This window comes from Xiphophorus couchianus, chromosome 11 (genome assembly GCF_001444195.1).
Source record: "Xiphophorus couchianus chromosome 11, X_couchianus-1.0, whole genome shotgun sequence".
NCBI classification, from domain to species: domain Eukaryota; kingdom Metazoa; phylum Chordata; class Actinopteri; order Cyprinodontiformes; family Poeciliidae; genus Xiphophorus; species Xiphophorus couchianus.
The window spans coordinates 11829989-11850964 of record NC_040238.1 but is presented as its reverse complement, the minus strand read 5'-3'; the positions used below and the strand labels follow the sequence as shown (position 1 = coordinate 11850964).

Sequence of the window (20976 nt, the reverse complement as noted above, 5' to 3'; positions counted from 1 at the left end):
AACTTTAAAGAAAGAAAATAACATTCCAACATAGAAGCTTTACAAAGATCTTCCCACTGACCCAGATGTTTATTTCTTCTGGATTTCACAGAGTAAAGGATCATGTTGTCTTTAGCTTTTTGGTTCTTCCAGAATCCTGATTCTTTCGTTCATCCAGGCGACCACAGTGGAAGACATGGAGGCTCGGCTGGACTGCGGTTTAGTCAAAGGCCACGCCTATGCCGTGACAGACGTTCGGAAGGTGCGGCTCGGTCACGGACTGCTGGCCTTCTTCAAATCGGAGAAGCTGCACATGATCCGCATGAGGAACCCCTGGGGGGAGAAGGAGTGGAGCGGCCCGTGGAGTGACAGGTAAACACAATGCTGCAAATGTTTCATTTTCAAACTCTTGAAGCTGCTGTCATCTGTCATAATTTGATATAACTGAATTGTCTGTGTTTGTTAAAGGAGGAGAAACAATGAATATATCGTTTAATATGTGACCTTGCTGTGCAATGGTCTAAACATTTTCTCTGAATTAATTTCCAAAAGTGAGATGTTCCTCTGAGTCTGACTTTGACACGCTAATTTCTAAGAGACTGTATGAAAAGAATGAGCAAATCTCAGATGACTGGACAGAGATCAGCCCATAAATAATGCACACATTGTAGACAAGAGGGCAACACAGTGGGAAATGTCACACAGACACTGAAAAATGGAAATGCAATCAAGCTAATGGGCCTCCCAGTGAACAACAGGGAGTGAATTCGGCCCTTTCAGACGGCTGGTTTCAGGAGTTCTGCTTCACTCGTCCATCTCTGCTCCACTGAGGAACAGATAACACTCACATGAAGGACCTTCCTCTGCAGAAACCAAGCAGGGAGGTGGTAAGTCTGGGTAATAATGGAATATGAATTATTGATGGGGGTGAAAGAAACAGATGTCATTAAGGCAACGTGAATCATCTCATTCACTGACTGTCGCTGAATTATTTAGCTGAGGTTCGATCCAACCTGTTGCTGAGTGGAGGCTGGGAGGCTTTTAGGAGGGAGCCGTCGATCATAAACAGAGACACACTTAGAAGTTATAATGATTCCCCAGAGCCGTGAACACACAGCAGACATTAAGGTTTAGCTTTGAGCTATGCAAACTAAAGCAGTTCATTGTGTTGTGTGAATGATTCACTGTATTTATTTACTATATGTAATAGCAGTAAGAGTATAAATAGTGGTAGTAGTAGTAGGAGCATTTTATGTTATCATGTGTGACTGATGCATTATTTGCTTTCATTCATTTACTTATTTATTTGTTTAATAGTAGCTGCAGTGGTAGTTGATATAGTAGTAATGGAAGTATTGGTAATAGCAGCAGTAGTGGTATCAGTTTGGCAGTAGAAGCAGTAGTAGTATACCTGCTATCTCTACTACTACCAGTAGTATTAGTATTATTGGTAGCAGAAGTGGTAGTTGTAGTAGATATCTAGATAGTTAGGTCAATAAGATACTGAACAAAAACATTTTCATGCTAATTTGTCTGAAACAGTCAGTAACTTTTTTCATTTAACAATTAAAATCTATCAAATGTCTTGTATTCATCATTTATTGATCTTAAAACGTTCTGTCCCATTTAATTTGAACCTATTTTGTAACATTTGGAAAAAACACAAACAAAGGAGTCGGCAAAAACTCTATGCACTTTATAAATAGAACTAATTTGTATTAAAGCAAGTCAGATAAGGTAAAATGTTACTTTTTAGTTTATTTATTTTGAGTTTCATTTAATGTACAACTCTGAAAGAAGAAAAAACAAGGTGTTGCAATATTTGCGATAGACTGTGTGTGAAATAATAAAGTGCAGGTTTGCTTCAACGAGGTGCATGTGTTCCTGCTGATTTCAGCTCTGAGGAGTGGAACAAGGTGAGCAAGAGTGAGAGAGAAAAGCTGGGCGTCACCGTGCAGGATGACGGCGAGTTCTGGTGAGACCCAGAATATTTCTAACACTTTGTACCAATATGACTATCATGGGTTAAACTGATGATCCTGCAACACAATACTGCTAATAGTACTATTAAATACAAAAGATTTTAATATTGCTAGGTGTAATGCAGAGAGAAGTGAAGATTTTCTGGATAGTGATAATGTTAAATTAATACTGTGGAAAATGATAAATATTAATTTATATTACACTACAGAATCAAATCAGCTTGAAATGTTATTTTTTTGCATTTTTAGATGCACTATTTGGTACATTAGTTACTGTACTGCCAATTTAGATTTTCATATGAACTGTAATTCCCTCCAAAAAAAATGATAATTTGTGCTTTTTTAATTTCTGGTTGACAATATAGTGAAAACTTATTCCAACTTAAAAGTAACTGCAGCATATCTTTTGTTTGTAAATCAGGCTTTCACTTGTGAAAAAACAATGTTAATTCATGACTGAACAAGGGAATCAATCGCAATTTTAAGTAGAGCAAAGTTGGTCTGGATGGATTTTTCGTTTAACCAATTAAACCTATAAAGAAAACTTTTTTTGCTTTTTTAGTTTATCATTGTCTGATATTTGTTTGATGAGCCAAAACATTTAGGCTGAAAGGCTCGTTGTAACCTGTTAACATTCCTCTTTGCTCTGATTTCCTTTCATTTTGAACCCATTTAAGAACTTCTTCTTTTCCTCCAGCCGGTTTCGACTCTCTCCGGTCTATCTTCTCCTCTTTGCCTGTACTGCTGCAGGATGAACTTTGATGACTTCTGCCAGTATTTCACTGACCTGATCCTCTGCCGCCTCATCAACACCTCCTACTTGAGCATCCACAAGACCTGGGAGGAGGAGGTGATGAGGGGGTCCTGGATTCACCGCCAAGACCCTCTTCGGAACCGATCCGGAGGCTGCATCAACCACAAGACCACCTTCCTGCAGAACCCTCAGGTCGGTCAGCAGCAGTGTTGGGCAAGTTACTTATAAAGAGGGCTGGACTATATGGCTGCAAAACCTATCACGATATAAGGGGTTTATATCAGTTGACATTGATAATTATTGATCAGTTTTTTGTTTTAAATATTAGAAATGCTGCTAAACCGGTGGTGCCAAACCTCCCTGTTTCATCCAGTTTTCTCTCCATGCTGCTGATTTTTATGTTTAAGCAGTTATGAGGCACGGTGGCAAAACCTGAAACTGCTGCTGTGCAATTTGTGCAACAGGTTGTTGCTAGGCAACTGAAGTTGGAGAGAACTTGAAACTACTTGTTACTCACCAGGTTGTTGCTAGGTAACCAAAGAGTGAGTGAGTTAGCTGATGTCACCAACCTAGCTTACCTGGCCATGAGAAGTTGAGCAGCTAAAAACTTTCCTCTGCCTACATTTCCCAGAATTCTTTGCAGTTCAGTGAAATTATTGAATATTCTATCAGACGTACTATCTGTTGATACTGACCGCATGTCTGTGGGGATTTACATTGTTATTAATTTATTATGTCCAGTCTTATTTGTATATAGTAATTAGTTGCTAATTACTGATTAATTCCCCAAGACAGTTATATGTTTACTTTACTGATTACTTATTTTCAAAAATATTGTTTTTATTACTTTACTTAGTTACTTAGTTTAAAAAAAAAGCTCAACCTGAATGCACTGTAAACAATATACCTTTCTGCCTAATTAATTTATTAATTGAAATTAAATTAAAATATAACTTAATTTTAATTAAGTTTAAATTAAGTTACATTTTAACTTTGTTTTTATTCATTTTTAACAACAATGACATTTTTTCCTAGTTAAAATCTGTCATAAACACATCATGCAGTCACCAATTGTAAATCAGTACGTTACAAACATTACGTTTTGTCAAATGCCATCATCAAAATTACAAATCAAATATGTTAATTAATGTTCCATTTATTATGGTTTAAAAGCAACTCTGAACTGGTGGGTTTTAGTTTTAGTGTTTCAATGTTTCAGCAGTTTTGCAGTTTTCTGGAAGTTTGTTCCAGATTTGAGGTGCATAGAAGCTGAACTCATCGCTGGTCACCAGGTGCAGAGGGTAATAACGGATTCTTGTTTTGTTCCTACCAGTATGTGTTTGACGTGAAGAAGGTGGAGGACGAGGTGCTGATCTGCTTGCAGCAAAAAGAGAAGAGAGCCACACCCAAAGAAGGCAAAGGGGAAAATCTTGCTATCGGCTTCGATATTCACCGGGTAAAAACACCACAAAAAGAAAGAAAACCCCCCCAATAAAAACACGACTGCTTCTATTTTTTTCCAAACTTCTGCTATAACATCTTGTCAATCTGCAGGTGGAACTGAATCGAAAGTACCGTATGCACACAGCCCAGCAGAAAGTAGCCGGTTCCATTTACATCAACTCGCGCTGCGTCTTCCTGAGGAAGGAGCTAAAGGAAGGTCGATACGTCATCATCCCCACCACCTTTGACCCCGGGCAGCAGGGAGAATTTCTACTCCGGGTCTTCACTGATGTGCCTTCAGATTGCAGGTAATTAAGAGGGGCGACCAAGAAAGCTTGTAATTCAACCTCTTTAAGAAATTATAAAGACAGTTTGATCATTGCCAGGTTCTATGGTCATTTAAATCTTAACTATTAAATCTCTACAAAAATACTCATTAAAGATGCAGAAATAATGAGCTTATCCATTTTGTTTCTAATGTCATAAACCTTGCATGCTTATACTTTCTGTTTGTGTTAAAAATTAATAGAAAGTGCTTGTTGCTTTTTTGGAAAGCAGCAGCAGAAACGCCTTCAGGTTGAAATATCTCAGTGTTTCAATAAACTCTCTCTGCAGAGAGCTGACTCTGGACGATCCTCCTCAGACCTGTTGGACAGGGATGTGTGGCTACCCTCAGCTGGTCACTCAGGTCCATGTAGTGAGTGCTGAGGGGCTTCAGGGACAGGACACCAACGGAGGTAAACAGCAGCTGTAGTCTGAGTGGGGTCCTCAAGGGGGCGCTGTGGAAACCGTAGAAAGTTAGAGGGAAAATCAGGAAGAAAATGCAAAAAAACCCCAATTTAATCACATAAATCTTTTTTATGTTAAATTTGTTTTTTTGTGTGTGTTTTTTTTTGTTAATAAAAATAAGTTAAAATAAATCATATGAACATTATTTCTGATGCTCATTTTCTGATTGGCTGCTGGTCAAATTCATCAAGCTGCTTCGCTCCTTAAGGTAGCATCGCTAGCAAGAAATCTAAAATATTCTGAGAAACAAATGAGAGAAAATAAAATTTTATGGAATTAATCTAAAATATTACATATTTTCTTATCAAAAGAGAGGATATTGTAATGAAAAATTGTGTTATTTGATGATAGAGTCATAATATATTATCTGATAGTAAACATTTTCTGCCACAGATCTCAGGGCTATCTAACAGTTGATGTTTCTTTACATATTTTGTAGCATTGTGTGTCGATTAGCAAAGGGCGTCCCCAGCAAGAGGTTAATGCTCTTTGGGGGATCGTGGCCTGGAAATACTTGGGAACCCGTGAACAAAGCTACAGTGTTTAGGATGAAGCAAAAGGTACCACAGCGCCTCCTGGCTGCCATTCCTTATACTTTTTATTTTACTGATTTCATTTTAGTAGTAGCTTTACTAAGCCTTTTAATTGAAGCCCACTTCATTATTAAAATCTGCAGTTTACTTAAAGGAGTTAAAGAGCTTTATTTACAAAAAATGCTTCATAGAAAAGGCAAATATGGTCTATTTTAATCCGGTTTATTTCAGTACAGTCAAAATGTGATGAAAGACTGGAAATAACTTGGAAACATTTAAGAACGAATCACTTTGCAACAAGAATCCCCTGAGAATCCCCCTCTTGAATTTTATAACTGAAGAGTCAACGACCTTTAAAAACCTAAGAATAACTTTTAACCTAAACTGTGAAATTATTTACTTTTTAACATCAGACAGTTGGAGTCTCCATCCATCCATCCATCCATCCATCCATCCATCCATCCATCCATCCATCCATCCATCCATCCATCCATCCATCCCTTCCATCCCTTCCATCCCTTCCATCCATCCATCCATCCATCCATCCATTTTCTTCCGCTTATCCGAGGTCGGGTCATGGGGGTAGCAGCTTCAGAAGGGAGGGCCAGACTTCCCTCTCCCCAGCCACTTCCTCCAGCTCTTCCGGGGGAATCCCGAGGCGTTCCCAGGCCAGCCGAGAGACACAGTCCCTCCAGCATGTCCTGGGTCTTCCCCGGGTGGCTCCTCTCGATGTGAAGGAGCAGCGGCTCTACTCTGAGTCCCTCCCTGATGACTGAGCTTCTCACCCTATCTCTAAGGGAGAGCCCAGACACCCTATGGAGAAAACCCATTTCGGCCGCTTGTATCCGCTTGTTGGAGTTTCCTCAGGTTTTAAAGTCTCCTCTTAAAATGTGTAATTTTTTTTACTGGATTGTAACTCAGTTTGAAGTAATGGCTTACTGCTACTTCTATTTATTCTTCATTGTTTCTTTGTGTTGTCGGTGTGCAGCACTTTGGCCAACTGTCTTGTTATTAAAATGCTTTAAAATTAATGCAGGTTGAATTGGAATCAAATAGAGGCATTTTAAAATACTAAAAGGCTTAGAATGCCATTTATTTTCAAAGATAACATATCTGAGAATAGTTTGGATGCATTTAATAAATAGCAAAGAAATAAGCAGTTTTTTCAGTACTTGCCCTGCCAGATCGGGAGAAACTGGCTCCAGTCTCTGGCAATCTGACTTGTGCAACTCAAGTAGATTTCATGCAAACATCATGTCTAGGACTTTTATTTATCACAATTTTAATTACATTGTAAACCTCTTAACTCATTAATTGTGAACAAAATACATAGTAACAACAAATACAGATAAATAATTGTCAAGTCATATCTGAACCTCTTTAATCTAGCGTTGTCAGTTTATTTTTTTGACTAGGTTAAGATCATAATCAAACTTTTATCTGTATTCAAATATTTATGCAATTTTCTGACTTTTTTCCTTGCAGCTGTGGATTCTTACGTGATAATCACCTGTGAAGGAGAGAGGGTTCGTTCACCAGTTCAGAAAGACACACATTGCCCAAACTTTGACATCAAAGGCCTGTTTTATCGCAAAAAGCCCAAGGAAGCTATCCACATCGAGGTGAGTGCTCACTCTGCTGATTCAGCACCCCAGGCTGGTTTAGAATAAAGCTGCAGGTCAGTCCGCTTGTCTGCGGCAGCCACGAGCAGTTCAAGGCCTAAACACTAAATATTCAACGGTTTCTAAATTCTTAGAAACAAACAGTTTCTGCTGTTTCAAAAAAAAAAAACATGAACTGAAAGGTTTAATATTTACAAAGAAGACATTGCTGATTTAACCATTTAATAACAGTCAAATGGGGAATAAGAGCTGGGTTGTATGGAGAGAAAAAATTATGAACAATTTTGACATTTATCCCATGATAGCATATCTTTGAAAATTAAACTGAAAAAGACATTAAAACAAACTTCAACTTGTCTAAAATGCGGCCTTGGGGATATTTGTTGCCCCTAAACTGATGTTTTTGCATCCCTCGACTGCAAAGAATGGTACCGATTTGGACAGGTGCTTGATGTTTTTTTTCTTGTAATGAACATTACAATTTACTGAGACATTAATATCTAAAAATGTAAAATCTTAGAAACAACACAAAGTATTCAACTTTTAATAATCATGCTCTTTGCTTTCCTTTTTTATTTTGCAGTAAGTAAGGGCACAAATATCCAACAACTTAAATCGGTTGAGTTTATTTAAAGGGACAGTTTTGTGTATTTTCTAGTGTAATTTTATTGCACAATCAAGTATCACCAGTACTCTTGGTTGTTATAAAAAATGTGTATATATCAAATATGGCAACAAAAATACACTTCTCAATTTAATGCTTTGAATTTGGGCATCTTTAAGCTCTTTTTGATACTGCCTTCAGCAAGTCATAAAAACAATCCTCAATAGTTGTAAACAACATAACAGATCATTGAACTGAATACTAGTTCGTATGATGAGCTCAGCAGATGTACAGATCCACCACGTATTTGCTAATTGCTGCTGACTAGTCTGAAGGAGCTGAGTGGGGGAGTCGCCTTAAAATACATCCACAGGTGAACGTCCAATTAAATCAAATGTCTCAGTTAACCTATCAGAAGCATTTAAAGCTTCTGATAGGTGATGACATCAAGTGATGATGATGTATCTGATGACATCATCTGAGGTGTCTCAGATGATGTCATAATTGTTAGATTCATAGTAATAATTCTGTATGTTAAGTGATATTGATATTGACATTAACAAATACTTTTCTGACATATTCTGGTTGTCATTATTATGGCATTTAAGTAATAAAAACATGATGTAACTTCAGACAGAGAGAAAAAACATTTGTATTTTTATTAGATACATGTAAACTTCTGGTTTCAACTGTATGTGCTAGTAGGCCTGTCACAATAATGCATTGTGCTGGAAATTGTTCCAGAAGTTATTGCAATAACCAATAATATTGCTGTTTTGAGCCCATCTTCAAATAATATAAAAGTAATGGCATAATGCCAATTCACATTCTCAAGGATCAATAAACTTTAATTTTTAACGAACATTAAACACTCAAACTGGAAGACATTTTAAATATTTGTCATGCAGTCTTTGGTAGAAAAGAGTGAGAAGCTTTACCATGCGATTTTTTATTGCTTATGTGTTGGGCTATAACATAAAGTACCAATAAAATATTTTGTTTGTAACATAATCAAATTTAAAAAGCTTCTGGGTCTACGCTTTCATTTGCAAATCTCTGTAGCTCTCTTTCTTCTTCTTATATTTCTTTCTATCTGCTGTTTCCTTCTCTCTTTTCCCTCTTCTTACCCTTTTCTGTTTCCCACCTTTCTCTTCGCTTCCCATGAGTGGCGCTCAGATCTACAACAAGAACATGATTATGGACACCTTCCTGGGACAGGTGGTCCTGTTCAGCGAGCCCAATGAGCGGCAGGAGCAGCACACGCTTCACCTCCGTGACAAGGGCAGTCGCCAGGACAACGACATCCCGGGCATGCTCACTGTGCGCCTCTTAACCTCCACCACACTCAACAACATCTGACGAGCTCGTTACCGAATCTGGGGAGGCTCACCCATCTTTCTGAGCTCACTGTCCTTCACTTTGTTTTCCTGCTGTTTCTTTTTGGGGAGTTTTTCAAAATACCTGCGTCCGTACGTGTAGGTAAAAGGTGCCATAAAGGTTATGTTTTAACAAATTCCTGCTAGAATAGAATGGATAATGTTATTTGTTGTCATAAAATTATCTGAAACTGGACCACTCTACAGGTTTTGATGCCGGAAATCTTCAGTTAAAGGGGACCTATTATGCAAAATTCACATTTTTCATATTTTTCTCCTTCTGTTTGGGTCTCAACTGTTTCTAAAAACAGCACAAGCGCTTTAAAATTTTTTTGGGGGAAATAAATTTATGAGTTTCAAAAACCTCCCAATTGTTAAGTCACATTCCACAGGCACTGCGCCGTTACTTAGCAACCCCACCCAGGCCCAGCTCTGTTACCTAGCAACCCAACTCCAGAACGTTTGCTCAGCTGGGTTTAACACTGCTGGAAAAGACAAGTGTATTCTTGTTGACTTGTAACTCCACGATCTATTTATCAGCTAATTTGCTCATGTGCTAAAAGAAATAATTCAAAGAACGGTATGTTTGTTTCTTTTTTCTTTTGGTAATTCTTGTAATTGTAAAAATTCAATTTAATTCAATTCAAAAAGGCTCTATTGATCCCACAGGGAAATGAAATGTTGTTATAACTGCTATTTATTCAAACATTTTCAAAGAGTTATTGTAGATGTTATATATAAATAAATATACAATAATAAAAAAAATATTTATAGTTATTATAAACTATAATAAAAGTAAATAGTACATGTTTTAAAGAGAATAGCTAAAAATAAGAATAAAAACAGTATTACTGGATTTTGAAAGACTATTTTCTAAACAAAACAAAAACCTTCCAGTAAATGTTTGTACCTGTGAATCAAATGTTTGAACGTTGATGGAGTAATATTGGGATATAGTCTTGTACAATTGATAACACCTTTAGCTAATCTCATAAAAGATATGATTGTTATGAAGGTAAAGGTCCCTTTTTTGTCCAGGAAAAGTATCTCACAGTTCCTTCAGTCCTATTACTTTTTCTTTTTTTTTTACTGAATAATAATCTATGAACCAAATTATAAAATGTATTATTCATTAAGAGAATTATAACATAGCCCAGAAAAATAGCATAAGTAGTTTTTTAATTAATACAAATGAATATATTAATGTATATTTTGAGAATGATCCAGAAGTACTTTCTTCAGCGCATGCGCAAGTTAGCCAGCGGTATGGATTGTGTTTCGGAAACAGACCGTGCAGTGGCAACACATTTTTGTTTGTTGTGCGGAAGGATCCTCTTCTGCTTTTCAAAGATATACAGTTGTATAATTGTGCATCTGCTTGCGTTTTTTCAGCCTCCTGTCCCCCCTTCCTGTCATTTAAAGTCACAACAGGCCCTAAAACATCTGAACTGACCACACTAAAATCTCATTATCTAAAAATGATTTAGTGCAAAAACTGTAATTATCATGTTTTGTACAGCCCATAGACCACTAAAACTATTGCTGAGCAATAGTTTTTGTTTTATGATCCCATAAAACAAATTTTTGCATTTTTCATTTATTGAATTTTGTGGTCCTCCAGTAGTTTAAATTTGCCAGTTTTGGTCACCCCCTGCCATAGACTTAACCTGTTCATGGAAGCATAATAGGTCACCTTTAAATGAATTATCCAAAATTATTTGCTACAAACTGAGTTTGCCCTCGTCATACAATACATTATGCACACATTTCTGCACTCTCCATGCATGTGCCAATCTTTCCAAGGGCTCTGCAATGCCTTAAGGCTGAGTCTGTCTCTCCTGTTTCAGGAGATGGGGGGAGGAGTTCTGTGAAAACTGTTTTCAGTGTTAGCACCGTCTGATCTACAACCTGCCCCCCTTCCTGTCAGAGCTCAATCCCCCTGCCTAGACGCCTCAGCTCCTCGTCAGGTTGCAGCTGCTTCAGAGAGCATCCAGCCTGAACTTTACAAAGAAAAGCCAACAGCAGCTATTTCCTCCCTCTACCAGGAGCTTTCTTTTCCTGCGCTTACGTGTAAAGTCTTTGCCTCCCTCGTCTCCCGTCACTTCTAAACTCGCTGCCGGTTGCTCTGGACGATCTGCAAACTGCATGGCTTGAAAACGTTTCTGCCTGTGCTGCACATATATCCAGTCGTAGCTTAGCAACCGGGGCTCCTGATCGTTTCCCCTGTTTTCCCCGACGTTGGAGTGCAAAGATTCAGCTTGACATAAACCAAGTGCTTTATGGGACCAAAGATGAGCCGGGCCCTTCGCTCTCTAATGTCCCGTTCAGAACCTTCTGGCCTAGCCACAAACCACCACCCCGTGTGCCACTTCATCTCTTAATGGCAACACCACTGCCTGATGCTTCCATTGACGAGAGTCCGACGGGTTGACCCGAAAGACTCGCCGAAGACAGCGGCCATGCTTCTGAGAAGACGCCAGCTGCGTTTCCATTGATCATAAATTAACCTAAAGCTGCAGTATGTAACAAACTCCAGTTGTTCGTCATATGACGCGTGTGATGCGTGTTTCTATTGCAGTTTTGTGAAATAAACAAATTTAGAAACAGCCAAAAAACCACTTCAAACTTTTGATCAAAAAACAATTATTTTCAAAACTGGCATGTATCCTGCTGCAGTATGTAACTTTTAAAAATTTTTGTTTTTTTCATATTTGGTCATACTATCATGTAGTGACAATATAATATGAGACAGACAAACTGTGGAAAGCTCAATTTCCTCCACTTCCTCCCTGAGCTACTATTGCTGTCTGAAGAAATGCAGTGCTCCAGACCAAAAACAAACAAGCAGAGCGAGGAGGATCTTAGCGCTGTCAATCAACCTCATGTACTCCCTGCTAAATGTGCTAATGGTGGAGAAACAACTTACTGTTACAAGAAAACAGTTTATCTGCCATCTTTGGGGGCTATGCTAAGCAGCATCACCTAGCTAGCTTGAGGGTGATTGACAGCGTTAAGAACCCCCTCCTGGCTCTGATTGGCTGCTTCTGGTTAGCACTGGTAGAAGGTAGAGGAGCTGTATTTTTTTTTCAGATTATCTGTCTCATACCATACTGTCACCACAGCGACAGATTCAACAAATGTGCAAAAAATATATTTTTTATAAAAGTTACATACTGCAGCAGAAAACACCAATTTAAAAGACAAAACCAAACTTGTTTTTCCACTAAGATGAGATGGTTTTTCAGTCATAAAATTGCAACGGAAACGCTTCTTTCACATCACATGAATCACATGGTCAACAACCGGATGTTGCCAGTGGTGCAAACCACTAAGAAGACGACAGGAAGTAGTTGGATGATAATTGCGTGGCATGTTTTTTAATGACTTATCGCGTGAACAAACTTCTTCACGTGAGATTCTTAATTATGTTTCTTATTTAATGGAAACACAACAATTATAAAATTGTGGGGTTTTTTTCAACATTAGTGGAATATTGTCAAAGTTTGTGGTTGGAAACGCAGCTTGTGTGTTTGTTTTGCTTCCTGCCGCCTTGCTTCAGATGTGGGTGAATGCAGATCTGTTGATCCTGTTTGTATCTGGAAGACATATTTCTGTGGGAAGGTGTGAGCAGAACACCTTGCACTTTAACTTCAAAGACAAAGAAACAGGAAGTTTTTATCAGCAGAGACGTTTCTGCCAATCAGCTTGTGCCATCATCTCGGTCTCGGCAGGATGGATGATCGGATCTCTCTCTTGTTAACCATGACTCTTCCTGCATCGGTCAGGTGGCCACACGGTGTGAGCTTTTCACTCCTGATGAACTTTGTTTTGGTTTTGTTGACTCAAAAGTGCAGTCTTGAGTTTTATGCACTGCTGGATTTTATTTCTTTTGTTGTTAGAAGTTAGGATTTAAACTGTAATCTATCATCAATGCATTTCCTTTGAATGTAAGGCTAGTCTCTTGTGAGAAACTATCACATCAGTTTTTCTGTTTTGTTTTATCACTGCAGTGGTCACACATGGTGTTATTTAAACTGGTCAGTCCAGTTATTGTCAGGGTTCCTGCACAGTGTGGAAAAGTCTGGAATTCAGGGTTTTCCTGGTCTGAATGGGAAAATTAGAGAATATTTGCATTTATAAAACTTTATTCCCAATTTGTCAGCTATCCCTTCCTTGTTTTCTTTTTTCTTTCCTTCCTTCCTTCTTCTCTTTCATTCTTTCTTTCTTCCTACCATCCTTTCTTTGTTTCTTTCTTTTTTCTTTCCTTCCTTCCCCACTCTGTTTTTTTTTCCATGTTTCATATTTACAGCCCACAGTATAAATATCATAAGTTCCTGTTGAATCTTGATATTTTAGACCGAGTGTTATAAACGGCCTGAGGTTTCTGCAGGTTTTAACCTGCTACAGTATTTTAGATTTTCCATGTGAAGGAATCCTGTTTTGTGTACAGCATCCCTATAAACGTGTCGTGCATGACTTATTTTCCAATATGTTCATGGCCTTGTTCGGTACTGCTCAACTGTTACGATATCTATTTATTCTTTCTATCTGGATCGTCATGGAAACGCTCGCTTTTGAGGAGTCAGCATGTCAACATCCGATGACCCTCGTCCGGTTCGGATCACATGGAAGGCTTTGAAGCAGCAGCTATGTCTTATTACAGTTATGCATTCATAAAGCCTCTAGCGTCTGAACATTAGCAGCAGCTGTTGACCTCTCTCTAGGTGCTACTTCTCTTCGCTGTGCTCCTTCTTGTTTTCAGTCGGACAGGAAGTGGAAGCTGCTCCAGTTCCAGCGTTTGGACCTGTAGAACCAAACGCTTATCGATTGGTTTGGATTTCATTCACAAAGACGAGGATAAAACACGGAAAAACCCACATTCATAAAGTTCTGCTGAAGTTTCAGTGTATGAGGTAGCCTGAACTCACTGAACAGTGCGGCTGAAAAGGATTTGCCCCCTTAGAGGTTGTAGATGCTTCTGATCATGAAGCAAATTATAATATCAGACCAAGATCACCTGAGTCCTTACCAGATTCTGTTTTTTATCTACAGGTCAGATAGTTAAGGCATGCATGGTTATGTCTTGTTAGATTGACCCAAAATAATTGAGTTAGTCATTATGAAACAAGAGGGAATTATATTTTTGAATAGTTTCTCTCAACTTAATTATTGCAATCATTTGAAAACTACATTGTTTATTTACCTTTACTTTATATTTGTCTGATATTGACATTTATTTGATGATCTGAAACTTATAGATATGACCAAAAACGAGAAATATTTAAGAAGGTGAACGCTTTTTCACAGCATTTTGAACATTGTTAGCATCTCCTTGTTAGCATAATACTGCATTGTCCTCAAAACCAACCGCTAATAACTTCTATAGGGATGGAGGAAGAGTGTGTAGTGGGAAATCAGTCGTGCCAAATGTCAAATTGATCTTTATTCACAGAGTTTAGCATTTAATGCACAAAAATGTGTTTATGGAGCAGAACCTGGTAGTTTTTGATTTAAGTTCCTCTCAAGCTGCCATGTTCTGCTCTGGTTAAGCCAACTGGTCCTGAATAATATTTCAGCTGTTTTCTTGCAGCTCTGTTTTTATTTTTGAACAGAATATTGTGTTAAGGTTGTCCTGAAAGAGAATGGTTGTCAGGTGGCGACATAACTGGGTTAAAAAGTAACTGAAGATACTTTAAATGCCTCAAATGTAACTGGTTGAAGTTTTGAAAATTAGGCAGCTGCACGTTCAGATTTCTGACTCAATCACAAATATGAAGGAAGCACAAATTAGGACGCCTTAAACATAACCCTGTCTTCTCCCTGTTGCTCCCCCTATTTATGTTGTCTCTCTACATTCAACCCCCAAATCCCGTAAAATCAGTCAGGACTCATTTGGCTGAGCATTTAATTAGGTTAATTAATTTGTTTCACTGAGGTTAAAGCACCAAAATAAGCCAAAGACGTATAAAAACAAACCAGAGGCAGTGAACAAGTCGAGCTGGTCTTAAAACCAAGCTGGACAGTTTTTACTCTGTAAATCACAAAAATAAGAATACGCCTTTGAATCTGTTTACTTTCAGAACATCTGATTAATCATCAATGAGTTATTTATAAAATTAAAAACTAATAATGAGCATTTTTGAACCACTAACAGTGTTAACATTTCAGATTTGTGCTCAGGAAGTCGCTGCTCCATCCCTCACTGGTTTAATTTGAATATTAAATGTAAAGACTAACTACTGAAGCTAAAAGCAGTCTTGATTTTCTTGAGGTAACAGGCTTTTCCAAAGACGTTTAAGCAATATTACTCCAAAAGACAAACCAGTTAAAAATACAGATGATTTCCAGTTATATCGGATTCAATTTGGTCAAAATTCAGTTTAAATCAATTCAGCAGATTCCTTTAAATTGAGTCCAAATTTTAAAAAGCAATCATCCAAAATGTAGTTGATCATAAGTTTTACATCTAAGGACACTCAACCAAGAGGCAAGCATGAGGTGACAGTGGAAAGGAAAAACTGTCTGGCTGGTTGCTGAGAGGACAGAACAACAAGACGGAAAAAACAGAAAGTACACTGGACCAGGTGTACTTTCTATATGGAAGGAAAAGAAGGGAAACGACTAGGCTGAAAGGCAGCAACAATAGTTAGTCTGGTCAGAAGCAAAAGAGAAGTGACGTTTTCTTCTGATGGGAAGAAAATGTAAGAAAAAGAAGAGTTTCAAAGTGTGTAAAATATGTTTTCACTACAAAACAAGCCTTGCTATCTCGGGATAATGAGATAATTATCAGCTCATGTTCAGACAATGCCATGAAAATACATTTCTAAGCCTTTATATTCTCTCCTTCTGTAGCAACTAGGGGTGCACCGATTGCACTTTTCTGGCCAATCAACGATCTTTAAAAATCCTGACCTGCCCGTTTCGTTCTTTTTTGTTTGAAAAGTCGGTAAATATAGTGTCAAAGTCGCTAAGTCTGTGACTGTTGTTAATACTTTAAGGAGACAGAGGTTAATTTTCAGAACGATAACATCAGTTTTTCATCTCCCAAAGTGAAGGAAATTGTGGCTGATTTATTGGTGCACCTCTAGTAGAAACCACAGTCATCATAAGAGTACCTTCAGGCATATTTCTTTAAGATCACGTGCCACAGCAGTGCCAAAAAGACATGTGGCCTGTTATGTTACGCTGCGTTGTGTCTTATGAACTGTGAGTTCTAAAATTTTTGGTACAAAAATGTTTATCAAATGTTTTGCTCTCCATTGTGTCCTGCTTTGTTTATTCACTGCAATGCTTCTTTATAATTGTTGTATAATATGAACTTTTTTGCCAAAAGTGTTACGGCTTTCACTGTTAACTACACACACACACACACACACACACACACGCCCCCACACCGGAACACACACACACACACGCCAACCGTCCAGCTACTAACCAAGCTCGACTGGAGTGTCTGGACCTTGAGTGTGGTTTTTGATAGTTGCTATATTGCTTCAGTCTTCTGCATATATAAGCATTTTCTGCATGGTCACTCCAAGGCAGGTTTTTAAATGAAGCCCAAATTCTCTGAACGGTGGTGACTTTTATATGACTCAAAAAGCGGCCAAGCATGTAGCAAAAAAAGAAAAAAGACAAAGAAAACGCTTTCATATCTCCTTGTTTCATCTCGAATCACAGGATTGATGATTTTCCTTCAGACAGTTGACAAACATAATTCGCTGTTGCTACTTTGATAAACATGCTGTGTGTAATTAAATGCCTTTGTTGCACACTTGCATGCATTGAGACAGTATCCAGTTTTCTAATATTTTCTACGCAGTAATCTGCATTTTGCAGTGTGTATATAAAAGTAGCAGCAACTCAGTCTATAGGTGGTTTGATCCTTGTTCTGATTCACACTAATATCAGTCCTTTATAGTTACAAGTGAATCATCCACAGTTTGTGCTAGTTAATGTGAATTATTAGGACCTTAAATCATGGGATTTCTTCCACTGAACTGAATGCAGATTTTTTCCTTTTTAATGGAGATTGGAGCAAAATTATTAGTGTAACGTTTTACCTGTTGCACCTTTTTGGAAAAATAATGCTAAATCACATTTTTAAAAATAGATAAAAATATAACATCCATCATCCTTGCCTTGATATGTGATGAAATGGCGACTAGTTGAACTCACTTCCAGGCTTCTGGAGTTGAAATGGATTTGGTTTGGTGACTCTGTTACCCCACATATGACATTTGATGGTTTCAGCGACTTACATTTTGTAAAGGTACCAGATAGAAAATAGTCTTTAGGTTGATTTAGTTAAGTATCTTTTATCAGTATTTCATCAGCTGTGTCTCAGCCACATATTGGCTCTGAATTTGAACTTAAATGCAACCAGTCCATCAAAACAGATGGCGTGATGATACACATACAATTTAAAGAAACAATGATGGCCTTTGCATTTCCTCATAAGAGGTAAATATGGAGCTATTTTACTTTATAAGGGACTAATTCTGCACGACTTTGATTGCCATGAATTTGCAGATCAGTTCAGTGAAAGGAGGATTCAGAAATTCACACATTTTTGTGATGTAAGCAGGAAAAATGTGATCAATGAAACTGAAAATTACATCCGTAAGTCGACTTCTATCCGTTCTCTACTCTAGGATTGATGGATTTAAAAGCCACGTCAGTTTGCCCAGCGCTGCATGTGATCAAGTAGATCAAAATATCAGAGAGAAAACACCTGGTTTCTCCTCTGGACCGCACCCGATTCGATAAACTGAGATTTTATTAAAAAATAAAATAAAACAAACCTGACTTTGAGTCTCGTCCACTCAAGGAATGAGCTTGTGATTTCTCTTGTATTTTTCTGCCAATGTTTATTGACTGGAGGCTGGAAAACCTACTGCATGGTGACTCTTATAGGAGATGCTACCGTCTTTGTAACGAGTATCTTTTATCAGTATTTTCTAAGCTTGTTAATTTTATATATCCACTTTAACCTGCGTTCCTGACTGATATGTTTACTGATAGCTATGTATCGGGGAGCCGTGCTGTATGTTCTGTACCGTGTGCTTGTCAGTGCGTTACTTTCAGTGTGAGCTTTGCTTTTCTTTTTCTATTGCGTGTTAGCTGAATTTGGTTTTCGGTTACACTGTGGTTATTTTATAGCTACAATCTAAAATACTTTTTTTTTTCTTTTGTATTTAATGTCAACTTGTGGCATGACTTTGAAATAAAACTAGAAAATATATCCTGAATTTGTCGAATTTGTGTGACAGCAAAATAAACTCCAAAATTCAGTTAAAAAAAAAAAGAAATCATCACACATTTGGTCAGGGCTCTGTAAATACTCCACAATACACCCACAGTGGTTTTCTTCCACTCAGTTTTCCTTCAAAATGTTTGCAGTTTCAATTGGAGCCAGTTCAAGACAGTTGCAACACTGCAAAAACATAAAATTGTACCAAGTATTTTTGGTCTCGTTCCTAGTGCAAATATCTTAGTACACTTGAAATAAGACAAAACTAACTTACTTTTCAGAAATTTAAATACTTACTTATGCTCTTGATGAAGAATTACTAGTTCACTGGCAGATAGCTACAATCTATCTGCTCATGTTTAACTTGTAACATAAGAAAATTGTTTTTTATAAACAAAAATATTTGCCAGTGGAACAAGTACAAAAATAAATAACATAATTACAAAATAACAAATTTTAAGCATAAGAAACATTTCTAATAAACTTTTAAAATATATTTTAACTAAGATCCCAAGTTAAATAAAATAATCTCCTTGCAGTGCTCTAAATTATTATTGAAAAACATTATCAGCTTTGTTTTTAAGCTTTTAATGGGTCCTCTTCATTGGTCGATATCACTAATAAGAGAGAACAGCTGTGTCTTGCTTGATTGAATGTTCCATGCTTCTTTAAAATAGAAGAATAGATCACTAAGATAATTTTAAAGCAACTTAATGTTAGTACTTTAGCACTGTGGAGGGGACAGACGTTAGCAGGTGAATATCTTAAAAATAAAGTTACGTTGGTTCTTGATTTATCCATTTTTTCAATGACATGCTATTAAATGTAGGAAGTACTAATTTCAGTCCTATGGAGTGAAGCTGTCTTCATTGTTCAGGTCTATTTTTAACATGTTCTCTATTGATATACAGTATATATTGGTAATTGAGCATTTTGTTGCACAGCTAAGAGATTGTGACCTCCACGTCCTCCTCCACCCAGCCAGTCTCTGTTTCTGCCACCAGCAGGCTCCACCTCCGAGCTAATCAGGATCAGCGGCCATGAATGAGACCCAGTACTGAGACTCCTGAGATCTCCGCCGCTGACCCAGACATCAAGCAGTAACTGGGCCGCAAACGCTGCAAAACACCGCCGGCAGGAGCCTGGAGCCACAGCAACAGCAGCTTTCTGAGGGAGGGGAAACTTTCAGAGAACAATTTTTTAAAAACTGCACACCAACAGACTGGAGCAGCACAAGTAAATTTAACTTCCACCGTTTTGTTTTTTGTTAAATAATCCTATCAACTGTGGAGCATTTACCAGAACCAGAACAGGAGGAAGGAGCAGAATCGTTACACAGATTGCAGTGAGGTAAGAGTGGCAGGTGAACTTGGGTTAAGAATTAGTCTGCAGCCAGGCCACAGTGCGGCTGCTCGTCTGTAGATTTAGACTAAAGCCTCTTATTGCTCGCTTTGTCCTGGGCCAGCACTTAAGCAGCCGTTATGTGCCTTTAAAGTAACAATCTGTAAAGTGGAACTGCTGTAAGTTGTCTCAAACAAATGAGTGTTAGTTTGACGCAGTTATCACCCAGTAAAATATTGGACATGTTTTTGTAATTATCAGTCAAATAATTCATCCAGTGAAACAAGAAGAAGCAGATGAAGCTACTTTGAACAATAAACATTCTTTAGATTCAAACAAAGTTGGAATTAATGCTTAAAATATTTTTGACACCACGTTACTTTTAAAGGGAGCTGGTATGTCACCAAATGTCGCCAAGTTCTGCAGAGGTCGGATCTAGATCCAAATCACATGTCCTGAATGAAGGAAAACTTATAATAAGGGATGTCAAACTCTTACAACTTTCAGATGTTCCCCTGATCCAACATACTTCAATCAAATAACTAGTTACCTAGTTCCTTTAGAGCTGAATGCTGGTGATTAGATGTGTTGGAGCCATAATGCATGAGGACTGGACTTGGTCACCCCTACCTTAATGAAATGGATAAACAGCATCCTTATTGTGTAATCAAATTCTTAAAAGTCTTTCTAATTAGCCAATAGTCTGATTATTTGGCATGTTGAAGCAGAGAATTATCAAAAGGACAGACATTTTGGATACTGGTCCTCAACAGCTGGATCTGAACAACACTATGGTAGACATTTTGGTTTCACTTGTGTACATTTTTACTCCCATAGGTGTGAGATTTTAGGGTACATCCACATCAACCCTGTTAAATCCATGTTAATTGAACTCCTTGTTTCAGACTGAAGATCCGGTTTGTTTGGGAAGGTGTGAAGGTGAACCAAAAAAGTGAACTCTGCTCCGTCTACAAACCTTGGTCTCAATTCGGTTGAAGTGAACTCACTTCTAGTTACAATAAACATGTGAATGCCAAGCGGACTGCAGACCGCCCCAAATGCAGGAAGCAAACTACAGTACAGGGCATTCTGGTTAAATACAACCAATGAGCATGGCGCTAGCGGGAGAAATGACTGGCTGTCTTTACAAAAACCAAAAGAGATATCCTATCACCACTCAAATCTGACACCACTCCTTTTTTGTTTACATTTTGTGAATAGGAAAGTTGTGTCTTTTTCAGAGGTTGGTGTGTCGTTTTCTTCAGTGGTTCTTGCTGCAGCGCCACCACAGGCGAGAAGGTGA

At 37.9% G+C, this 20976-nt stretch overlaps 2 protein-coding genes across 3 annotated transcripts in view; both read left to right on the top strand.

The window, feature by feature from the left end:
• capn5b (calpain 5b) overlaps positions 1-9385 on the top strand; it is a 37821-nt gene extending 28436 nt beyond the window's left edge. Inside the window, exons 6-13 of the mRNA XM_028030356.1 lie at positions 158-351; positions 1877-1954; positions 2712-2907; positions 4049-4171; positions 4270-4466; positions 4774-4895; positions 6966-7102; positions 8883-9385. Of these exons, the coding sequence (XP_027886157.1) occupies positions 158-351; positions 1877-1954; positions 2712-2907; positions 4049-4171; positions 4270-4466; positions 4774-4895; positions 6966-7102; positions 8883-9065 (1230 nt within the window). The 3' untranslated portion in view covers positions 9066-9385. The remainder of the gene's footprint in view (positions 1-157; positions 352-1876; positions 1955-2711; positions 2908-4048; positions 4172-4269; positions 4467-4773; positions 4896-6965; positions 7103-8882) is intronic.
• A 9956-nt stretch (positions 9386-19341) lies between these two features.
• Positions 19342-20976, top strand: part of myo7ab (myosin VIIAb) — a 39257-nt gene continuing 37622 nt past the window's right edge. For both annotated transcript variants that reach the window (XM_028030387.1, XM_028030386.1), the window contains exon 1: positions 19342-19682. The gene's annotated coding sequence lies outside the window, so the exon portion shown is untranslated. The remainder of the gene's footprint in view (positions 19683-20976) is intronic.